The 19,580-nt window shown below is 41.4% G+C and overlaps 2 protein-coding genes across 2 annotated transcripts in view; both read left to right on the forward strand.

Moving 5' to 3' along the window:
- Positions 1 to 19,580, forward strand: part of STXBP3 (syntaxin binding protein 3) — a 186,488-nt gene that overhangs the window by 86,712 nt on the left and 80,196 nt on the right. The gene's annotated exons all lie outside the window — the stretch shown is intronic.
- FNDC7 (fibronectin type III domain containing 7) overlaps positions 1,458 to 19,580 on the forward strand; it is a 29,153-nt gene continuing 11,030 nt past the window's right edge. Inside the window, exons 1-9 of the mRNA XM_050745802.1 lie at positions 1,458 to 1,546; positions 2,084 to 2,102; positions 6,111 to 6,365; positions 7,121 to 7,381; positions 10,665 to 10,922; positions 14,144 to 14,398; positions 16,180 to 16,437; positions 16,991 to 17,245; positions 18,767 to 19,021. Of these exons, the coding sequence (XP_050601759.1) occupies positions 1,472 to 1,546; positions 2,084 to 2,102; positions 6,111 to 6,365; positions 7,121 to 7,381; positions 10,665 to 10,922; positions 14,144 to 14,398; positions 16,180 to 16,437; positions 16,991 to 17,245; positions 18,767 to 19,021 (1,891 nt within the window). The 5' untranslated portion in view covers positions 1,458 to 1,471. The remainder of the gene's footprint in view (positions 1,547 to 2,083; positions 2,103 to 6,110; positions 6,366 to 7,120; positions 7,382 to 10,664; positions 10,923 to 14,143; positions 14,399 to 16,179; positions 16,438 to 16,990; positions 17,246 to 18,766; positions 19,022 to 19,580) is intronic.

Here is a 19,580-nt window from a genome sequence, read left to right on the forward strand (position 1 = left end):
AAGTCCTTTATAAGATACATATTTTCCCCCAGTCTGTGGCTTATTTTTTCATTCCCTTAACAGTGCAGAAATTCTTCATTTTAATGAAGTTCAATTTATCAAATTTTAAAAGTGGATTCTGCTTTTAGTGTTGTATATAAGAAATCTTTGCCTAACCCAACATCACAAAGATTTTCTTTTATGTTTTTTTTTTTCTGGACATTTTATAGTTTCAGGTGCTACATTTAGATCTATGATCCATTTTGAGTTCATATTTTAATATGGTGTAAGGTACGAATCAAAGTTTATGTTTTCTGCATGTGGTTATCCAGTTGTTCCAGCACCATCTGTTGAAACGTCTATTCTTCCTCCTTTGGATTGCCTTGTATCTTTGTTGAAAATCAATTATCTATATATGCGTGGGTTTATTTTTGGACTCTCTGTCCCATTGATCTATTTATCTATCTTCATGCCAATACCACCCAGTCTCTATTTTATTTTAGCTTTATAGTAAATCTTAAAGTCAGGGAGGGTAAATGCAGTTCTTTTCCCTTTTTTGTAATTCTATCTTGGTTGAAAGTAGAGATCAGACTGATGCATTTTAACTCTAGTTCGATCATTTAATTCTTGTATGATTTCAGACAAGCCAATTAATTATGTTTATTTCATTTATTTATCTGTTCACTGTTAAAATTTTACACTGTAATTCTTAGATTAAATGCTAATTATTATTAAAAGCGTGAACTAGGAAGACAGCTCTGGAAATAAAAGAAACTAGCCAGGCACAGTGATGCATATCTGTAGTCTTAGCTACTCAGGAGGCAGAGGTGGGAGGATTGCTTGAGCCCACGAGTTGGAGGCTGCTTGGCAAACTAGCAGGACCCTGTCTCTGAAAAAATGAAAGAGAAAAAAAAGGTACTGGAACTGCAGGGTGGTATGGGAGATGGGTAAATGTAACGTGCTCACCAGGGACCTCTCACTTTCTTTCTCAGTACAGACACACGCTCCTGCCCTTTCATATTCCATGTTGAAGTTTGACAGCAAATTCTTCCTGACAGTAGGACTAATCACTCACTTTGAAGTAAAAGAACAACAACAAATAAAGGTGAAAAAGAAAAATAAAACTGGTCAGCATCCCCGAGTCTAAAATAATTACTCTACCACATCAACAATTTTCTGTGCAGCTTTCTAACGTTTTTATTTAGACAGAAATTGTTTTAAAAAGAAGGTTACTTTGAAACCAAGGTTACAGTAGCTTTTTGGCCTGCTTGGCGTGGCTTTCTCCAACTCTCTTCTTCTCAGTTTTTGTAATACCTGTCCCTGCCAGTCTCCAAGTGTCCCTAGTTACAGGTCAGCTCCACACTGAAGGGGAGGAGCTACTTCCTAGGGTCTCTTCCCAGCATCACAGCCCCACATCCCAGCGACCAACGGTGTTGTACTCCAGGGGGCCAAAGAGGACCCTGATTGCTTTGTTTTGTGCCATGTGAGTACTATGTCCAACAGGATGGCTGGTGGACGGGAGACATGTTTGACTTTGATTGGATTCCTTCTTATCTGTATGAAAATGGTGAGTTCATCATTCCGACTGCCCGCAACTATTTAGGGGAAAAAGAAAGACATTATTTTTCTCTCCTTTTTTTTTTTTTTTTTTTTTTTTTTTTTTTGAGGAGTTGGGGAATGGGGAGATAGAAATCGAAATACTTTTCAAAAGTTCGTACCCAGGTTGTATATGTTTGCGTGTTTGAAATTTAATGCCATATACTAGAGAAAGAAAACAAGATTATCATTATATTTTAAGAACAAAGATTTCTGAAAAATCTGTCAGCAGCTACTGACTTAGTTCAATAGGCAGATTCAAAGGGGAAAGAAATGAAATAGTAACGGGATCTGCCTCCAGCCTCAAAATTCCATTTAGAGTTGCTTTCCGGTAGATTGGGGTGCTGGGAAACGATTTGTGTAGAGAAATACTTGTATGGATCGAAAGACTGCTCACATTAGGTATAAAAATGTTGTGATTAATTTATTACCGCTTTTATTCCTGTTTTACGTTTGTCCAAGTGGTGTTTTTCTGTATGGTTCTAATTTTCTAAACTTTCCTTTTCAGGTTGCTTCAGCAAAATCAGGTACAATTTTCTGACATGAAAGTTTTTCCTCTTTGTATTTGATTTTAATTTCCATTGTTAATTTACGGGCTACCCTGAAATCTAAAGGCTCTATGAGAAAAAAAAATTCAATATTTTCTGAGCACTCACACTGGGTGCTAAGCACTATACTGGGTCCTGGGGAATTGATAATTGGTAAGACAAATAAATGGATTGAACTTGAAAGACAAATCTTCAGAAAGTGTTCTTGCTGAGTACTGTAATGTATAGAGTCATGTAGGCATGCATTTTCTCATAGACAGTTAGCCATGTGTGAAATATTACAACGATCATCATTCTAGCTAAGATATTGTACAGAGTCTAATTTATATAAATGTTCTTGTTTATGTTCCGGGGAATTAGAGGAAAAATGAGAAATGCTATCTTTGATTAAATTGGCAATATTCCCTGCTTTAAAAAGGATTTTATACTTCTAACATTGCATATTTAAAATATAGACATCAGTCACTCAGGGCTGAAAGGGGGCCCTCTTTTAAAAATATTTGATCTCCATCTTTCTTAAGTAGATAACTGAAGGCAAAAATAATTTATCTAGAGGCCCTTCCTAGCTCATTTGTGCTAGAAATCTAAATACCTGGAATGGAAATTTATTTTTAGGAGGATTTAGCTTATCTCTAGGAACCACATAATATCAACCATATCACCAATAAACTCTCATAGTGATTCGACATAAATTAGAAAAATTTGCATTTATTATTTTGTCTACACTACAGAAAAAGAAGTGAAATCAAGACAGTTAAAAAATTTGATATAGATGCATGTCTGAGCCATGAAATTTCATAAAATTCATACATATACAGTAAGTTTTTAAAAACTTCTATTTCCTGGCCAGGTACCAAGGCTCATGCCTATAATCTCAGCACTTTGGGAAGCCAAGATGGGAGGATTGATTGCTTGAGCCCAGGATTTCAATACCAGCCTGGGCAACATAGCAACACCCCATCTCTTTAAAAAATTATTATTTCTTGCTTTATTCTTATTTACTTGTCTTATTCTTGAGAGATCTTTAGGATTAGCCAGGAAACTATAGGAAGGACTGTTTGGCTATACACAAAGTGGCTTTTTAAATAAGTGGCCTTTGGGTGGACTAAATCTAACTCTGCCGTCTCTTACAAGGTCCCAGCACACCCAGGACACATCAAGCCCTCAGAACAGGACCCTTTTTGGTCCTCACAGCATCTGCCCTATTCTAGAGAAATGGTGGGTCAGGCTAAGCTAGTGATGCTGCTGCTAATTGACTCAATTCCTAATTGAGTCCTGGCTTTTCATTAGATGGAATGTGTATTAGCTACACTGTATAGAAGGTTTTATTTTTTGTGTGTGTATTTTGATTCTCTTTGGGCTCTGGTATTGCTGTGTATCTGTGTCTGGTCACTGGGGCCTCATGGGCTAATTTAGATCTCTTTGAGCTGGTGGAATGCACAGACGCTGAGAACCAAGGGGTTTCATTTTTGACTGATCAGAGTGGTTGGTTGTACATCTAGGGAATAAAGTTTTCTCTTTCATCAGTCCAGTCAGTGGGCTAACCATAGAATTAAGGAAGAGTAAGGAACTGCTGCTACTTTATGGACTTTACACTCAAGTTTCTCATCTATTAAAGGGCAACATACTACATAGGGGTTGATCTTCTTTCATTGTTGATGCTGGTCAGAGCCTGCCCTAAAACCAGGAGTAAAACAGACAATCTGTCTCTCCAGCCTGTGTTTGCCCCACACTCCTCAGAATCCCATTTTCACAGGACCTCTCCACAGCGGTGCCATATGGTCTGGCTTTTCCAAACCCATCAAAATTTACTTGTCTTGGCTCATACACAAACATACACACACACACTTTCCAAGTGCCCTAACACACACTATTTCATTTAATCTTTACAACAATCCTAAAATGCAGGTATTTTAAATTTCAAAGTAAATCCTAATATGTAGGTATTAATAATCCGTATTTGTCAAGGAAGGTAACAAGTCTAGAAGAGGTACAATGACTTGCATGCCTTCACACACAAAAGTAAATAGCAGGGCCAGGGCTCAAACCCAGAGCTCCTGAATCCAAACCCTTTGCTATTTTCCCACTACACAACCCTGAGTTTCATTCTGTGATACTGGCTTCCTGCATTATGACTTCCAAGCAAATGTGCCTCTCCTAGATCAATTCCATGAGACCAGTTTTGTGAAGCCCTCGGGCCCTGTGACAGGCCTGTGGGGAGAGGGTCTGTGTCATGCTAGCCTTTTAGATGCCTTTCAAACCACTCCGTGAATGCATGATCCGGCCTCCTGTGTCTGTGGCTAGTTTGGTTGTCATTTTCCCAGGAAGTTAGTTCATTCCAATGAACAGAACTGGTAACATAGGAGATAAGATTAACGGTGGGGACAGAGGAAACAGAAGATGTTGAGAGATACCAGAAAACTAGAGGAAAGAAGGCATATAGCACAGGATCATTAGCTGGGGGAGCAGAAGAGGGGTGTGTGTGTGTGTGTGTGTGTGTGTGTGTGTGTGTGTGTGTGTTGGAAGAGGGAGCCCCTGCTGGGACTTTCCGTTCTGCAGGAGAGAGACGGAACGTAGCCCTTTCCTATGGAATTGGCTTCCACTGGCAAGTGGCTATGACAAGCAGGCCTGAGACTTTCCCCCAGTGTATATAACTGAGACTTTCCCCCAGTGTATATAACTGAGACTTTCCCCCAGTGTATATAACTGTCATAATTTTCTTTCAATGGCAAAAGAGACTATCCTGGGTGATGTTCAAGGAATGTCTGGCCAGGGCACAGAGGAGACTTTGTTCATTTTTGCAGCATGGTTATTTCTGAGATGCTGCCAAAGCTAACTCTCTGGGCTATTGGTACAGAAAGAGAAAGTTGTCTGCATCGTGCACATAGGGACTTGGCTCTGGGAGAAGGGGAGCTGATACTGGAGAACCACCTGTCTTTACTCCTTCTCCCTCTTTGCCCTATAGTTCTGCTTGTTTGTCTTCCCTTTAGTTTTAGTTTTGTCAAATTCCCTATATTTGACATATAGTGATTTTACCCAGCAAGTGGAGTACATTAAACCTGAAAGGCCAAGTGCCAGTTGCAAATAAAGCCCAGCTATTTTTGTTTGACCTTTTCTTCCACTTGGATCTCCTATATCCAAGACATTTTTGCGTCTATGGAATTTTGTAAAGTAGTCAATCTGAGGACTGTGCTATAGCTCCTACTCCATACTCCTGAGTGTAGGAATGCCTTGTGTAAACCCATGACATAAGCATTCATATCTCCCTGGCAAACCATAGCCTGGCCCATCGCATTCTTATGCTGAGGCAGATATTGTGATAGAGAAAGGGAGAATAAAGTTTACTTTTATTTTGTATGGAAGAATCTGAGAATTATTCCACTCTGATAATATGAAAGAAAGTGCTATGGAGTAATTATAACAAAGAACTCGATCCTCCCTCCTTCCTCCATTGGATTAAATGTTATCTGGAAAACGTGCAAAGTGCATGAGAGAGTGACCACAGCCATGGGGCACAGGCAGGAGGAATGGAGATGAGTCCAGCTGGAGGCAGTGGGATGGCTGTGGGACCCAGAGGGGAGATCAATGGCAAAGCAGCCTACAAAATTCACAGAATGCCCAACTGTAGTAGAATCCTCTGGAAGAAAGCCTCTCAATTATTCTCTCTGTCTTCCCAGAGTTCTTTCCCGTAATTACTTCCCATTCTTATTTAGCTCTTTTAAAAGTACAAAAAGTGCAAATTACCCCACAGGCACCTGGGGAAAACTTTGAAATACCATCCCCGAGTGAGAGGTTTGAGCTTTCTGGATCTCTTCTGGAGAGTAGCTTTGTCTTTCTTTTTCTCTGTTTTTCCTTGATCTGGATAATAAGGGCAAAGCTTATGTCTGAAGGAAAGCATGAGAATGATTTAGCTTGAAGAATAAAATGATGAAAGAAGTCATCCTTGTAGGTATCTTGGCTAATGTACAACTCTAAAACCTCTTTCAGCTCCTGAAATACCCACTATTGATCAGGCATATTCAAAAATCAGCAACAGTATCACTGTAGAATGGGCTACAGTGCCGGGTGCCACCAGTTACCTCCTCACAGCTGAAGACGGGGACACAGTCATTGAAACAATGGTGGCCAATTCCCCAGGCACTGTGACGGGACTAAAGGCTGCAACCTTGTATGAAATCACCATCAGATCCATCAGTGCTGCTGGGAGAAGCCAGGCATCACCTCCAAAGCAGGCAAAGACAGGTAGCTTGATGGATGCTCATCCTCCGTTGAGTGTTTGCTTGTGACTTGGATCAGTTATTCTGGTGCTGCAAATGCAGAATGTGATTTGGTGTCACATGAGTGCCTACAATTCAAGGCCCAGAAGTGAAAGCTACCAAATGATGCTGTTTGAGAATTCAGCTATCTGTGGAGGAGGTGGCATTTAAATGCCAGATGCTTTGCTTTGGAAAATAAAGCCCATTTCTGGGCATCTTTAAAAGCATCCCAGCTTTTAAATCTCTGAAATAGGGATTTCTGGTTTTAACATGCCAAATGAAGAACACAGAGAAGGGATTTTGCTGCACTCTGACCATATGGCATATATGTTAACAAAACAAATAAAAGCATTTGGAGTTTGTCATCAGCATTACTGAAATTGATTTGATAAATTTGTACCTAGGCATATTTCTGAAAAGTTATGTGCACGTTAAAATAGTGTAACCCCTCATTTTCCCATTGATTTATATTATGATTATAGGAATGTTTGATCTAATTTCTGACCAACTTCAGTTAAAAGTAGTGTCTGATATTTAGCGTTTCTCTGTTTCCCATTCCTCTGCCAAGTTATTTATGGTTAGTATACACTTAAATAGCAATTGTTTAATGAAACTTTGTTGTGAATGCTCTTATAAAGTAAATAATTATTATATATTATGGATATCAATTTACTTGCTTCTAAATTTGAATTATCCTCTATTGGACTTTGGTAACACAAATGCATGTTTTTATTTTTTTAGTGTTGGCTGCACCAATTCTTGAAGTAAGCTCTCCAAGTTCAGACTCCATTCTTGTGCAGTGGGAAGCTGTATATATGGCAATTGGATTCTCTGTGTCCATTATGCAAGCCAATGGCTTGGGGAGTATATGGAAAGAGAATACTACAAACACCTCCTTGACATTCACCAGTTTAGAAGCCGGGACACTCTACACCATAAAGGCCTATGCATGGAATGCCAACGGAATCCCTGGGGACGACTCCACCTGCAATCAAAGAACAAGTAAGAACTTCTCAGCTCAGCCTCGAACAATTTTACTTTTGATTAACGTGGGGGGCTGTGCGTTGCAGCCATCAAGAGTAGTGTTACATGACAAGTACAGAGCAGCTGGCAGCAGCTATTTAAATTTATTATGAAGTTATTTATAGTGCCTTGTCTATTCCTCCTCGGTAGTTTAAACGCTTCCTGCATGGATAAAGAAATGCTACTCAGAATGCACACAGCATGGCACCACCCTCTAATATCCAACTCAATTTCAGCATTCACATTCGACATCACACAGAAGAAGGTGATTCTTGTTAGGTTTACCCATCACCCCTTGTCCCTTTCTGGGTTCAGGCCAATTAGTATAAGAATTGGACCAAATAGGAATTCATTTGTTCTGCAGATACTGAGTGACAGTGTGCCAACTTTGAGCTGGCATTGTTCTAGAGATATGGCAGCAAGCAGAGCAAGGTTTCTGCAGGCACAGGATGCTGTAAGGATCCTGCAGTGGAATTAGTGTTTCAGATCTGTTTCCCAAAGGCCTCAGCTTGGGCCTGAAGTCAGCATGGGGCTTCCCACTACTGCTCCTCCAGCTGTGGGAAGAAGCTGGAGCTTGCTGTGCGTTTTCTCACCGTCCCACCCAGAGATCCCCCAAGCAGAGGATACCCTGCAGCATTACAACTGGAGGTCCAAATTGAGCTGCTGGAGTGAGCCGAGAGAGAGAGAGAGAGAGAGAGAAAGAGAGAGAGAGTGTGTGTGTTTTCTTTTCTTGAGGCAGAGTAAGCCATCCACTGGCAATGTAACCTAAATAGACACAAGACTCTCACCAACCAGATTAGCTGTTTCACCACTTGGGAAGGACGCAGGAAAGGAAGGAAAGAAACCAGAAATGTTCTCTCCAACTTTCCCTAAGTTTGGAGGGGAATGGAAGCCCCGTAGTCTATGGGCCAAGGCAGAATGTAGGGAGAAGAGAGGGGTTTGCCGCCTTTTATACTATTTCCCTAGGAAGGTTGTATAATAATAGCCCTGAGGTGATTCATGACAGGCTTGGTGAGTCAGGATGTCTGTGACAAGTCAGTCTCCTTGGGCCTTTTCCTAGGCTGGCTGGCTTTCCTTCTTCCCTCCTTCCCTTATCTTCCCTTCCCATCCTTCCCTTTCCTTTCCCTTTCACACTGCTTTTTTCTTTCCACATTTGTTAAGGGCCCACTGTGTGCTGGGCATAGGTTAGCTGATGGGAATACAAAAGCAAATAAAGCATGATCCCTCCGTTCAAAGAATGGATTATGTCAAAGGAGAGACCAGTGGTGAGTCAGCGTTTCCAGTTTCACCTGATCAGTGCTTTGGCAGAAGGCTGCAAACACAGCGAGGCACAGGAGGGAGCATCTTCATCAGGCTGGGGCACTGAGACAGCATCCCCTAGAATAACTTGCTTCTTAAAGACTTCCCCTTCATAGGTTTACCCATGTTTTACAAAGCTCTACAGAGTTTAGATTTCGCCCCTGGATTAGTTTCCTCGGGCTGCTGGAACCACAAACTGGGTGGCTTGAACAATAGCAACGTTTGGTTTCCTGGTTCTGAAGGCTACGAAGTCTGAAATCAAGGTGTCGGCTAGGTTGGTTCCTTCGGGGGGATGTGAGGAAGAGTCTGTTCCAGGCCTCTCTCCTTGGCTTGTAGATGGTTATCTTCACATTCACATGGAATTTTTCCTATATATGTTTATCTGTGTCCAAATTTCTTCTTTTTATAAGGAAATCAGCCATATTGGATGAGGGCCCACCCTAATGATTGCATCTTACCTGATTACATCTGCTATGACCCTATTTCCAAATAAAGCGACATTCTGAGGGTACTATGGGTAAGAACTTCAACATATGAACTGGGAGGGAACCCAAGTCAACTCATTACAGGCTCTCACTACTTTACCTATTTTTCCTAGTTCTCCCATGCTCCCTGTGGGAAAAGCAAGTTGCCCTAAAACACTGCAGGCTACCCCTACCAGCCTTGGGCCCAGCACTTCCCTAAAGCAGACCTGCCTCTGCAGACAAGCTGACCATGTAGTGGGAAGGGGCCTGTAGAGATGGCCCACGGGAAAAACATGGCAGGTGCCTGCCTTACAGAGAATGAGTTAGGTCCTCATGTCCTCAAAGAGACCTTCCCAGCTGGACGTGGTGGCTCACACCTGTAATCACAGCACTTTGGGAGGCCGAGGCAGGTGGATCACGAGGTCAGGAGATTGAGACCATCCTGGCTAACATGGTGAGACCTCGTCTCTACTTAAAATACAAAAAATTAGCTGGGCGTGGTGGCAGGCGCCTGTAGTCCCAGCTACTCAGGAGGCTGAGGCAGGAGAATGGCGTGAACCCGGGAGGCAGAGGTTGCAGTGAGCGGAGATTGTGCCACTGCACTCCAGCCTGGACAACAGAGCAAGACCCCGTCTCAAAAAAAAAAAAAAAAAGGCCTTCCCTGTTTGCCCCAGGCATGTCCAGAGGATGCTGGTCTCTGCTCACAGACTGTTTAAGCAGTTTCCTAAGGCCTGCTGCTTGGGCATTATTACAGCACAGATTCCAAAGAACTGAGGCCAATTTCTTCCCTCCCCAGGCCAGGACACCTCCTTATGCTTTTTAATGTGGTAAGTCTTAAGAAAGGAAGGCATATGTACAAGAATGTAGGGTTAAGTGTTTTGGAGACACTAAAAGACTGCCTTAATATGTATGCATCACACTTGATACCTTCCTTCCTTCCTTTTGATGGTGAATGGAAAGAAAATCTGCTCCTCTAGAAACGATTATGACCGAAAAGCTATTGCAGTAAAAGTTGTAGCAGATGTCAAAAGTAAAGAAGGGATATGTTCAGTTTCATTGATCAATAACAGAAGATATTTGACCTTTCACTTAATAATAACATACCCACGTGGCCCTTTTAGTTCTTCCCATTAATAATTTCATTTAATTATTTTAACTACTTATTAAATAATGCCTTAATCCATTCAAAATATGTCTTTTATCACCTATAGGTGTTAGACGTGGATCTTGTTAGATCTATTTATATATGAGAAAAAATTAAATTACAAAAAAGGGTAAACAATATGGCCAATGCCACACAGTTTATTATGAGTTTGCATAGTAGCAGATGTATTACCAGTTCCCAGGCATCATCCTAAATCCCAATTTTATGCTTTGGACACTTGGTAATTATCCAACTACTGGGTATCTTATCCTCCAGTCTCTGCAACACTGTTATGCCAACTCTTACTTAGTTTGTAAGGCTACTACAAAATCTTAATTGTTTCTCAAAAATGTAGGTCCTCGGGCCCCTGCCAACATTCAAGTCTCTTTCGATAGTGGAGCTCTGAAGGCATCTTTTTCATGGGCACTGGCAGAAGGAGCTTTCAATTATACTGTGATGGCTTTGAGTGACTCTTCAGAGCTGACCTGCAGCACAGCTTTCAGTTCCTGCACCATCTCTTCCCTCCAGTGTGGAACTGAATACTTGATTTCAGTTTCAGCAAGTAATGATGCTGGATCTAGCAAATCATCTTCAACAGTGACCCTGAAAACTGGTATGTAAACAAGATTGAGATTGCTGTAGGACTTGCAGCAGTGACTGCTATAAGGGAGACATTCACTGACAATGTTTCTGAATACTCTGGGAAAATATGAAAATGAAAGCCTGGTCTAAATGAAAGCATTGAGTTGAACATTCTCATGAGTTTGAATAATACTGATAGTGAAGCGAGATATTGTGTATTGCAAAAAGCACTTTTTGGAAAATTAGGAGGCCTGGTTTCTATTCCAGATCTTTCATTAATTAGTTTTTTCTTTTTCCTTTGTAAAGCTGTGAAAATTCTAAGATCTGGTTTGAGTTGTACACAGCTCTAACTGTGCGTACAGATAACTGCCTCTTCTTTACATCATGTCTCATGTCCTAGGCTTGGTGGGAGCCGCCATTTTTTTAAGATAAAGACAGGATATTTCTAGTTCTGAATATATGTTTAGATATTTTTCCATTTTCATTCTTATCAGAGCGATAATCACATACACACGTGGAGGTTGACTCCTCTATTTAGAAATATCTATGTGTCTCGGGGATGGAAACTAACAATTAATGAAACTAACACTTAATGAAGACCTACTATGTCTCTGGCGCTATAAGTATGTTATTTCATTTAAATCTCATGACAACTCAGTGAGGTGGGTTCTATTATCTCTTTTTTTAGATAAGAAAACTGAAGCTCAGAGAAGTTAAATAATTTTCCCAAGGGCACACTGATAATAAGCAGTAGAGCTGAGATTCAAGCTGCTCAAGTTTGCCTAATTCCAATGCTTAAAGCCAAAGAAAATGTCGACAACTACAATAATGTCTACTTTATCTCACAGTCAGTTATGTCATTCTAAGTTTTAAAAAGCTTCTGAATAGGAAGAAAAGGAGCTATCCCCAAGTTGATGCACTCCATTCCACAGGAAAAAAAAATAAAGCTATTCTTTCAGGCCCGCACTCTCTTATAGTTATGTTAAATTAAGGTCAATGATAACAAACTTGATGATTTGGCTTCTCTTTTGACAACTGTAATTAAATGTGAATGGTACATTAGAAGTGATTATGAGGACAAGATAGTTGAGAGTGGGAGAAGAGAGAAAAAACACTTTCAAAAGCTTAGCAGTTCTGAGTTAGGCAGTTAGGCATTTAATGCAGGGGAGAACCATGCAGTGTTTTTTAATCTTGGACGCACATTAAGAGCATCTGGGGAGCTTTTATAAAACCCCAATACCCAGGTCCCACTTAAGACCAATTGGAGTTGCTGGGAATAGAATTTGGATATGAATAGTTTGTAAAAGCTCCCCAGTTGATTCTACTATGCAGTCAGGGTTAAGTGCCATTGGAATAGTCCTTCACACTTACAGGTCCAGGAGGTTCTAAGGCAGTTTGTGTATGACACAGTCATGATCATGGGGATGACCTTGACTAATAATAAAGTAACATTATTATTTAATATATTTAATATATTAATATTACATATAATATATATTATATTAAAAATATATAATAAAAGAACTATGTTTACAAAGTACTATGTGTTTCCTGGGGCCCAGAAGTGTGTAATATATTTTGGGAAGATTTCCACTAGTGAAAACTAAAATTTTTAAAGCTTAGCACTTGAATGAACAAACTTTATTTGAATTCGTTCTTTCAGAAGATATTGTTCCATCAATAAATGAGGCATTATGTGGATAAATGAGGTATTGCCTTAACACAGAGAAACAGTCAATATTAACAAATCAATACATGCCTGCTTTTGACATAGTCTAGCATTTATTGTGTGAGATAAATTTTAGGACATCTGAGAATGTCTCCTGGGTTTGTACTGAGTTATACATACTATTTGATTTGTTCCTTATTTGTAGCATCTAGTATCTTAACTCTATGCTTAAGATGCTCCCTGGAAGGTGTAATGGGCATGAGAATGTATTCTGTCATTCAGTGCATGAGAGGCTGCAGTTAGAACAACTTTTCAGGTTGCACATGGTGGCTCATGCCTGTAATCCCAATACTTTGGGAGGCCGAGGCGGGTAGATTGCTTGAGTCCAGGAGTTCGAGACCAGCCTGGGCAACATGTCTAGACCCTGTCTCTACAAAAAAATACAAAAGTTAGCTGGTCATGGTGGCATGCACCTGTAGTTCCAGCCACTCACGAGGCTGAGGTGGGAGGATCACCTTAGCCTGGGAGGCAGAGGTTGCAGTGAGCTGAGATCGCACCACTGCACTCCAGCCTGGGTGACAGAGCAAGACCTTGTCTCCAAAAAAATTAATTAAAAAATAAATTTAGGCTGGGCGCATTGGCTCATGCCTGTAATCCCAGCACTTTGGGAGGCTGAGGGAGGAGGATCACTTGAGGTCAGGAGTTCAAGACCAGCCTGGACAACATGGTGAAACCCCGTCTCTACTAAAAATACAAAAAGTAGTTGGGCATGGTGGTGCACACCTGTAGTCCCAGCTACTCGGGAGGCTGAGGCAAGAGAATCACTGCAGCCCGGGAGGTGGAGGTTGCAGTGAGCCGAGATCACATCGTTGCACTCCAGCCTGAGCAACCGAGTGAGATTCTGTCTCAAAAAATAAACACATGAAATAAAATAAAAAATAAATTTTAAAAAATAGGTTTTTTAAAAAAGAACTTTCCATGCTATGGAGGCTTTACACATAAACCCCCAGAAAGACCCAGCTCCATTCCTTCCCACTTATGGATCTTGGACAACTTACCAACCTCTATAAGCCTCAGTTTCCTCAACTGTAAAATGATGATATTTGCTGGAAGAATTAGAGAATATATTAACATAAAACATAATGAATGATATCTGTATTTTAATCTCTAAAACAGATAACTTCTGGGATATTCATTATTCCACTGAAGCCAAACTAGCTTCATCTCTGGATGAAATCAAATATTTCAACAAATAATCTAACAATGAAAATTTTTATGTCTTGAGATGACTATGAATCTCTGAGGGCTCATTATTTCAAACAGTATTTTGTATAACAAGAGAATGTGACAGGTCATTAAAATTTGTTGTAGTGGTTTGGGGCCTATAACATAGCCTTTGGTCCTATAAAGAAAATCTTCTAATGCTTCCAGTGCACAGTTTTGCATTTTGTGCACCAAATTCAATCTGTCACAAAGCTCAGAGTTGCTTATTTGGGTTGTACTGAAATCTTAGATAATTGCAAACATGTGAAGAAAATCTCCTGCAGTAGTCTCATGTTTGCTTTTTATTGATCATTTCCTAGTTGCTTGTGCACCTGGAAGAGTGACAATCCAAGAAGATCCCCCCGGCCACCTGTCTGTGGCTTGGTCCAATGTAGATCTGGGTGACTACTATGTGGTCTTTGTGAAGAGTGATGACGGCTTGGAAGTACACTGCAACACATCTCTCACTGAGTGCAATTTCTTATCTGAGTGTGGCTTCACCTATTTTATTAGTGTTTTTGCCTATAACAAGGCAGGGCAAAGTCCTTTGGGTGACATATTCAATTATACCACAGGTAAGTCCCATTTGATACTTGTCAAGGGAGTTCTGAGATCACTAACCTCAGCAGCAGAATGGATCACCTATTCCACTTATTAACTTAGCACCTGGGAGTCATTCTAGGATTAAGAACAGAAAGTAATCTCTTATCTCACATTCTTTCCAGACTAGGGAATCTTGGTTTTGTGGACCCAAGCGTAACTAGAATGCAAAGTTTGGGAGTGAAAAGAGGAGGAAGAATGTAGTTGTTCAACCTTGCTCTGAAAGATTGAACTGTCCACAAAGATGTACTCCGTGAGTGTTCTAGCATGTGCTGCTGCCAAAGAGGAGGCAGTGCCTGCGTTTCAGGAGGTCACTCTTTCCCTAAGACCAAGAGAGACATACAATGGCCAAGATGCTACATGGTGTGGAGGACTTTGGAGTAGGACACCTGGGTTGACACCCTAACTTGACCACTCATTCATTCCTTCACTGAGGGTAATGTTGTCCACCTTGCTAGTTCCTTAGTGTTCTTCACTGCAAAATGGGACAAATCATGAGAATATGAATGTGAAAAGGTCTTGTGTGTGATAAAGCATGATGCAAATATTTTTATTAGCATCACAATTGCTGTTGCTATTATCCTCCACTAGACTTGTATCTTGTACAAGGCAGGAATTACGTCTTATTTATCTCTTCATCCTCAGTGCTTATAATAGTATGATCAGCATATGGGAGATGCTCAAGTTTTGAAGAATGAGTGGAGTGATTTGAAATTAAATAACTACATTACAAATAAGAATACTCCAACATAATTATGTAAAAGTCTAGCTGAATTACAGTAAATTTTGCCAGGATGAGGGATCTAAATCATTGGTGCCTTTGGAATGTGGAATAAGAGGCCATCGATAAGGTCCTAACACAGGAGGGTCCTCCAGAGTGGCCTTGAGCTGGATCTTGAAGGATGAATGGAAATGTAAGTGGGGCAAGAGCATCCCAGGGAAACCCCAAGCTGAGTCAGACATTTGCCAGTGGGGTTCTTTAGGGTCTCTCAAGGTCTATACACGGCCGGGCACAGTGGTTCATGCCTGTAATCTCAACACTTTGGGAAGCCGAGGCAGGCAGATCACTTGAGGTTAGGAGCTGAGACCAGTCTGGGCAACATGGAGAAACTCTGTCTCCGCTAAAAACACAAAAATTAGCTGGACATGGTGGCATGTGCCTGTAATTCCAGCTACTCCGGAGGCTAAGGCATGTAAATCACTTGGACCCAGGAAGCAGAGGTTGCTGCGAGCTGAGATCACACCACTGCCCTCCAGCCTGGGTGACAGAGCAAGACCCTGTCTCTTAAAAAAAAAAAAAAAAAAATCTACTTATATAACTATGACCCCCACCCCCCAGTTTTATTTGGCTTAGTGTCTGGAAAGGCTGACAGGATCTGAGAAGTCAGACTACATATGATTTTACCAGGCAGAAGAGGGGACCGGCTTTCCAGTAGAGGGGTCAGCAATTTTCTCTGCATAGAGAACGAGGGTGCACGTGGCATGGGGGAATTGAGGAGTCTGGTGTGGCGGGGAGTTGGGGGAGCACAGCTGAACCTTACAGCTTGTGATGACCTTGAATGTCATGCTGAGAATTTACCCTCTATGCAGTGACAATTAGGCCAAGATTGGACCTGGACAGACCCACAGGGGGTCACTGTAGTCATTAGGGAGGGCAGTGGCCAAGCCTCTGGGCATGGGAGGTCAGGACTCAGTGTCCGCCCTGGTTGCATTGCTCTTGATGGGACCACCATTTTCCCTCTGCTCCTGCTTTCAGCTCCCTGTTGCCCTAGTGACATTAGCCCCGTGTTGGTGTCCAGTGACAGAGTTGAGATTGTGTGGTCTCCCGTCCGTGGTGCCGAACTGTATGAAACCAAGGCTGCAGATGGGTACAACACGGTTGAGTGCAATGACACTGTTCCCGCGTGCACCCTTTCGGCTCTAGAGTGTGACACCAAGTACAACATCACGGTGTATTCATTCAGTGAAGTCCGAGGCAGCAATATGTCATGTACTCCCCAGTTCATAACCACAGGTAAGGCACAGCTATCATTCCACTCACTGCTGTCTGAATGATTCACCCCAGCTGCGAGCCTCAGGATGGGCATTCAGTAAGACCAATAAAAAGGTTAAATCCCATTAATCAATCTTTGTGGGGACCAAGACAGCCGCTGTTGTACGAAGGAGAGTCAGAGGAGAAGGCAGAAGAGGAAAGTAGAAAAAATGAAAACAAAAGGGGAGACCGTGGGGAGAGTAGAAGGTTTTGCCCATGATTACTTCAGCCATTCAGTTCCTCCTGTCTTTGAGGGTCCTGCCTGTACTCACACCATGAAGGTGTGTAAATATGTTTCTTACTTACGTTTGCTTTTGGAGTTCACAATGCTCTTAAACATTTTCCAGCTATTCCAGTACTATATGAACCCAATGCCCAGTGTTAATGTCAATAGTTGTAATGTAATTTGGCCTGCATGCATGACGTGGTTGAAAACTATGATGATCTCACTGGGGGCAAAATCAATTTTAGACCAAATGGCACATGTGATATTTTCGACTCATGCTTTTTCAATTAATACTCTAAAATCTCTCAGCTCCTTGCAGTCCTGAAATAAAAAATGTTTCAAGGGATGCATTCTCCACGATTAACGTGCACTGGCAATCCACTAATGATGACGCTACTTACACTGTGACTGCCCAGGGGGAGAAAGGACTATATCAGTGCAGCAGCATGGGAGAGTCCTGTACCATGCGGGGCTTGCCCTGTGGCTCAGTGTTCTCTGTCACTGCTGTGGCTGAAACACAGGCAGGACGGAGCCTGCCCAGCTACAGTGTGCCCCTGGAAACAGGTATGTAGCAACCACCAAGCCTGAATGTTGACTTCAGTGGGGTCCTTACGAAGTGTTTCAAGACATGAACTTCCTTATTTAATCTACCCTCAGTGCCATAGAAATACATTAAACTCAGAGCCGTTTCAAAGAGTCCCGGTCATAGAAAATAAAATTTTCAATATTTTACAAGTTCTGTAAAAATATCCTCAAGACTAGTATATCCATTCACTGGCATCAGAGAAGGAATACTTACTCATTCTGTGAAACATTTATTTGAATTCATATTCGGCTATGATATAATCTATCAAAACAGCTAACAAATGAGTAGCCAAATGAGCTGGGTTGTTACTTATTTCTTTGGCTCAGCCTTTTCAAATTTTTCTCTTTAAAAAATGCTTTCTGACTTTCAGTTTCCTGATAGGTAAAGGGGAGATAATGGCCTCACAGGGTGGTTATGAGTATTAAGTTGACTAATGCTGCAAAGCTCTTAGCATAGTGCCTGATGCATAGCAAGAGCGCCATAAAAGAAAACTATTATTACAGCATAGCATTGTTTATGAATGAAACGTGGCAAATCACTTCAGCTTTTGGACATTCGTTTTTCTTATATACAGCGATAGACGGCACTTTGGCTTATAAAAGTTGAAATACCTAAAAAACGAAACCAGCAGTAAGATAGAGACCATACAAAATACTGCATGCATGAAGCTCTTAGGCATCCTGTATTCTGGGTAATGGGTCCCTGAAAAATCAGGATGGCTGGGGTATTTTAGGCAGCTAAGAAATCAAGCTTTTATATCAGTGATGTACTGTAACATTTTCAAGAAAGGCAAATTATACTTAATTGCTAATGCTATGAAATGTTCTATTGGGAGAAGTGAATGCAACCGTTACTTTGAAATTTGCAGTTAGAATTGTTGAAGATGGGCCAAAAGTGGTGGCTCACGCCTGTAATCCCAGCACTTTGGCAGGCTGAAGCAGGTGGATCATGAAGTCAAGAGATCAAGACCATCCTGGCCAACATGGTGAAACCCCGTCTGTACTAAAAAATACAAAAAAGCCGGGCATGGTGGCACGCGCCGGTAGTCCCAGCTACTCGGGAGACTGAGGCAAGGAGAATAGCTTGAACCTGGGAGGTGGAGGCTGCAGTGTGCTGAGATGGTGTCACTGCACTCCAGCCTGGCGACAGAGCGAGACTCCATCTCCGTCTCAAAAAAAAAAAAAAAAAAAAAAAAAAAAAAATGTTGAAGATGGGGGCAACAAAGGATTTCCTTCTTATTCTGGAAAAAAAAAAATGGTGGAAACCTTCAACAGCCAGTTGGTGCAGTGCATTCTTGGGGAAACCACCCACTACATACAGTGAATGTTACATGACGCATCAGAGGAAATGAACACAAGGAAATTTTTTATTAACAATGGAAAGTTGGGGAATGTAGGATATTGAGTGAAACACAGGCAAAACACCATTCTTTGTCATTTTTCACAAATAATCTTCAGTGGAAATAAATCTCCAATTCTTTTTCTTTTATCCCATTTAAGTGCCGTGCTGTCCAACTGGTCTGACAGTAACTCAAATCACCCAGTCAGTAATCAACGTGAGCTGGACTATTGGGAGAGTGGCTCAAACCCATGTTGCAGTTCTGGAGTCACACACTGGACAGTCTAAGTGTCACACTCATCAAAACTACTGCCTCCTGGGATGCATCACATGTGGCGTCAATTACACAGTGACATTAAAAGCAATTAGCGCCACAGGGTTGACTGCGGATTGCTCCTACCAAAGTTATTTCTCTGGTAAGCAAACTCCAGCTCTAGAGTAGCAGTAAGGACTTAACTATTGTAAATCCAGGCATAAGCCTTTCCTCCTCATTTAAAAAGATGCTGCATCTCCACCTAGTTTGCATTATAAACTCAGATTACTTTCTAAAATGGTTATAGTTTTCCCTTTGGTTAGAACCTCAAAGCTTCGGAGGCTTCTGTTGGTAGTTGGTGAATTAACTCCCCTAGTAACAATATTCATGCCTGCTTTTTCTGAAGGGACTATGTATCTTTATATGACACAGCTACCTGCAATACAGAGTAACTCAGCCTGGCAGAGTTTTCTGGAAGCATTAGATCACACATTCTGTTTGGTCTGCGTTTTTTTCTTCTCATTATTATTGTGCTACTACCTCTCCTTTCTAAGCTTCTTCAGCTCCTTCAATGGTTTCTTATTTCAACAGGCTAAGAGAGCAAAGGCATCTGTCTACTGACAGTATTGTCGCTTGTTCTTCACAAAGACCAGACCATTAGGGAGTAGCGGCGGAAGCTAAAAGCAGTGCAAGGTTACCAAACAAGATTTCTCTTGCATGAT

This window comes from Macaca thibetana, chromosome 1, assembly GCF_024542745.1.
Source record: "Macaca thibetana thibetana isolate TM-01 chromosome 1, ASM2454274v1, whole genome shotgun sequence".
Taxonomy (NCBI): Eukaryota; Metazoa; Chordata; class Mammalia; order Primates; family Cercopithecidae; genus Macaca; species Macaca thibetana.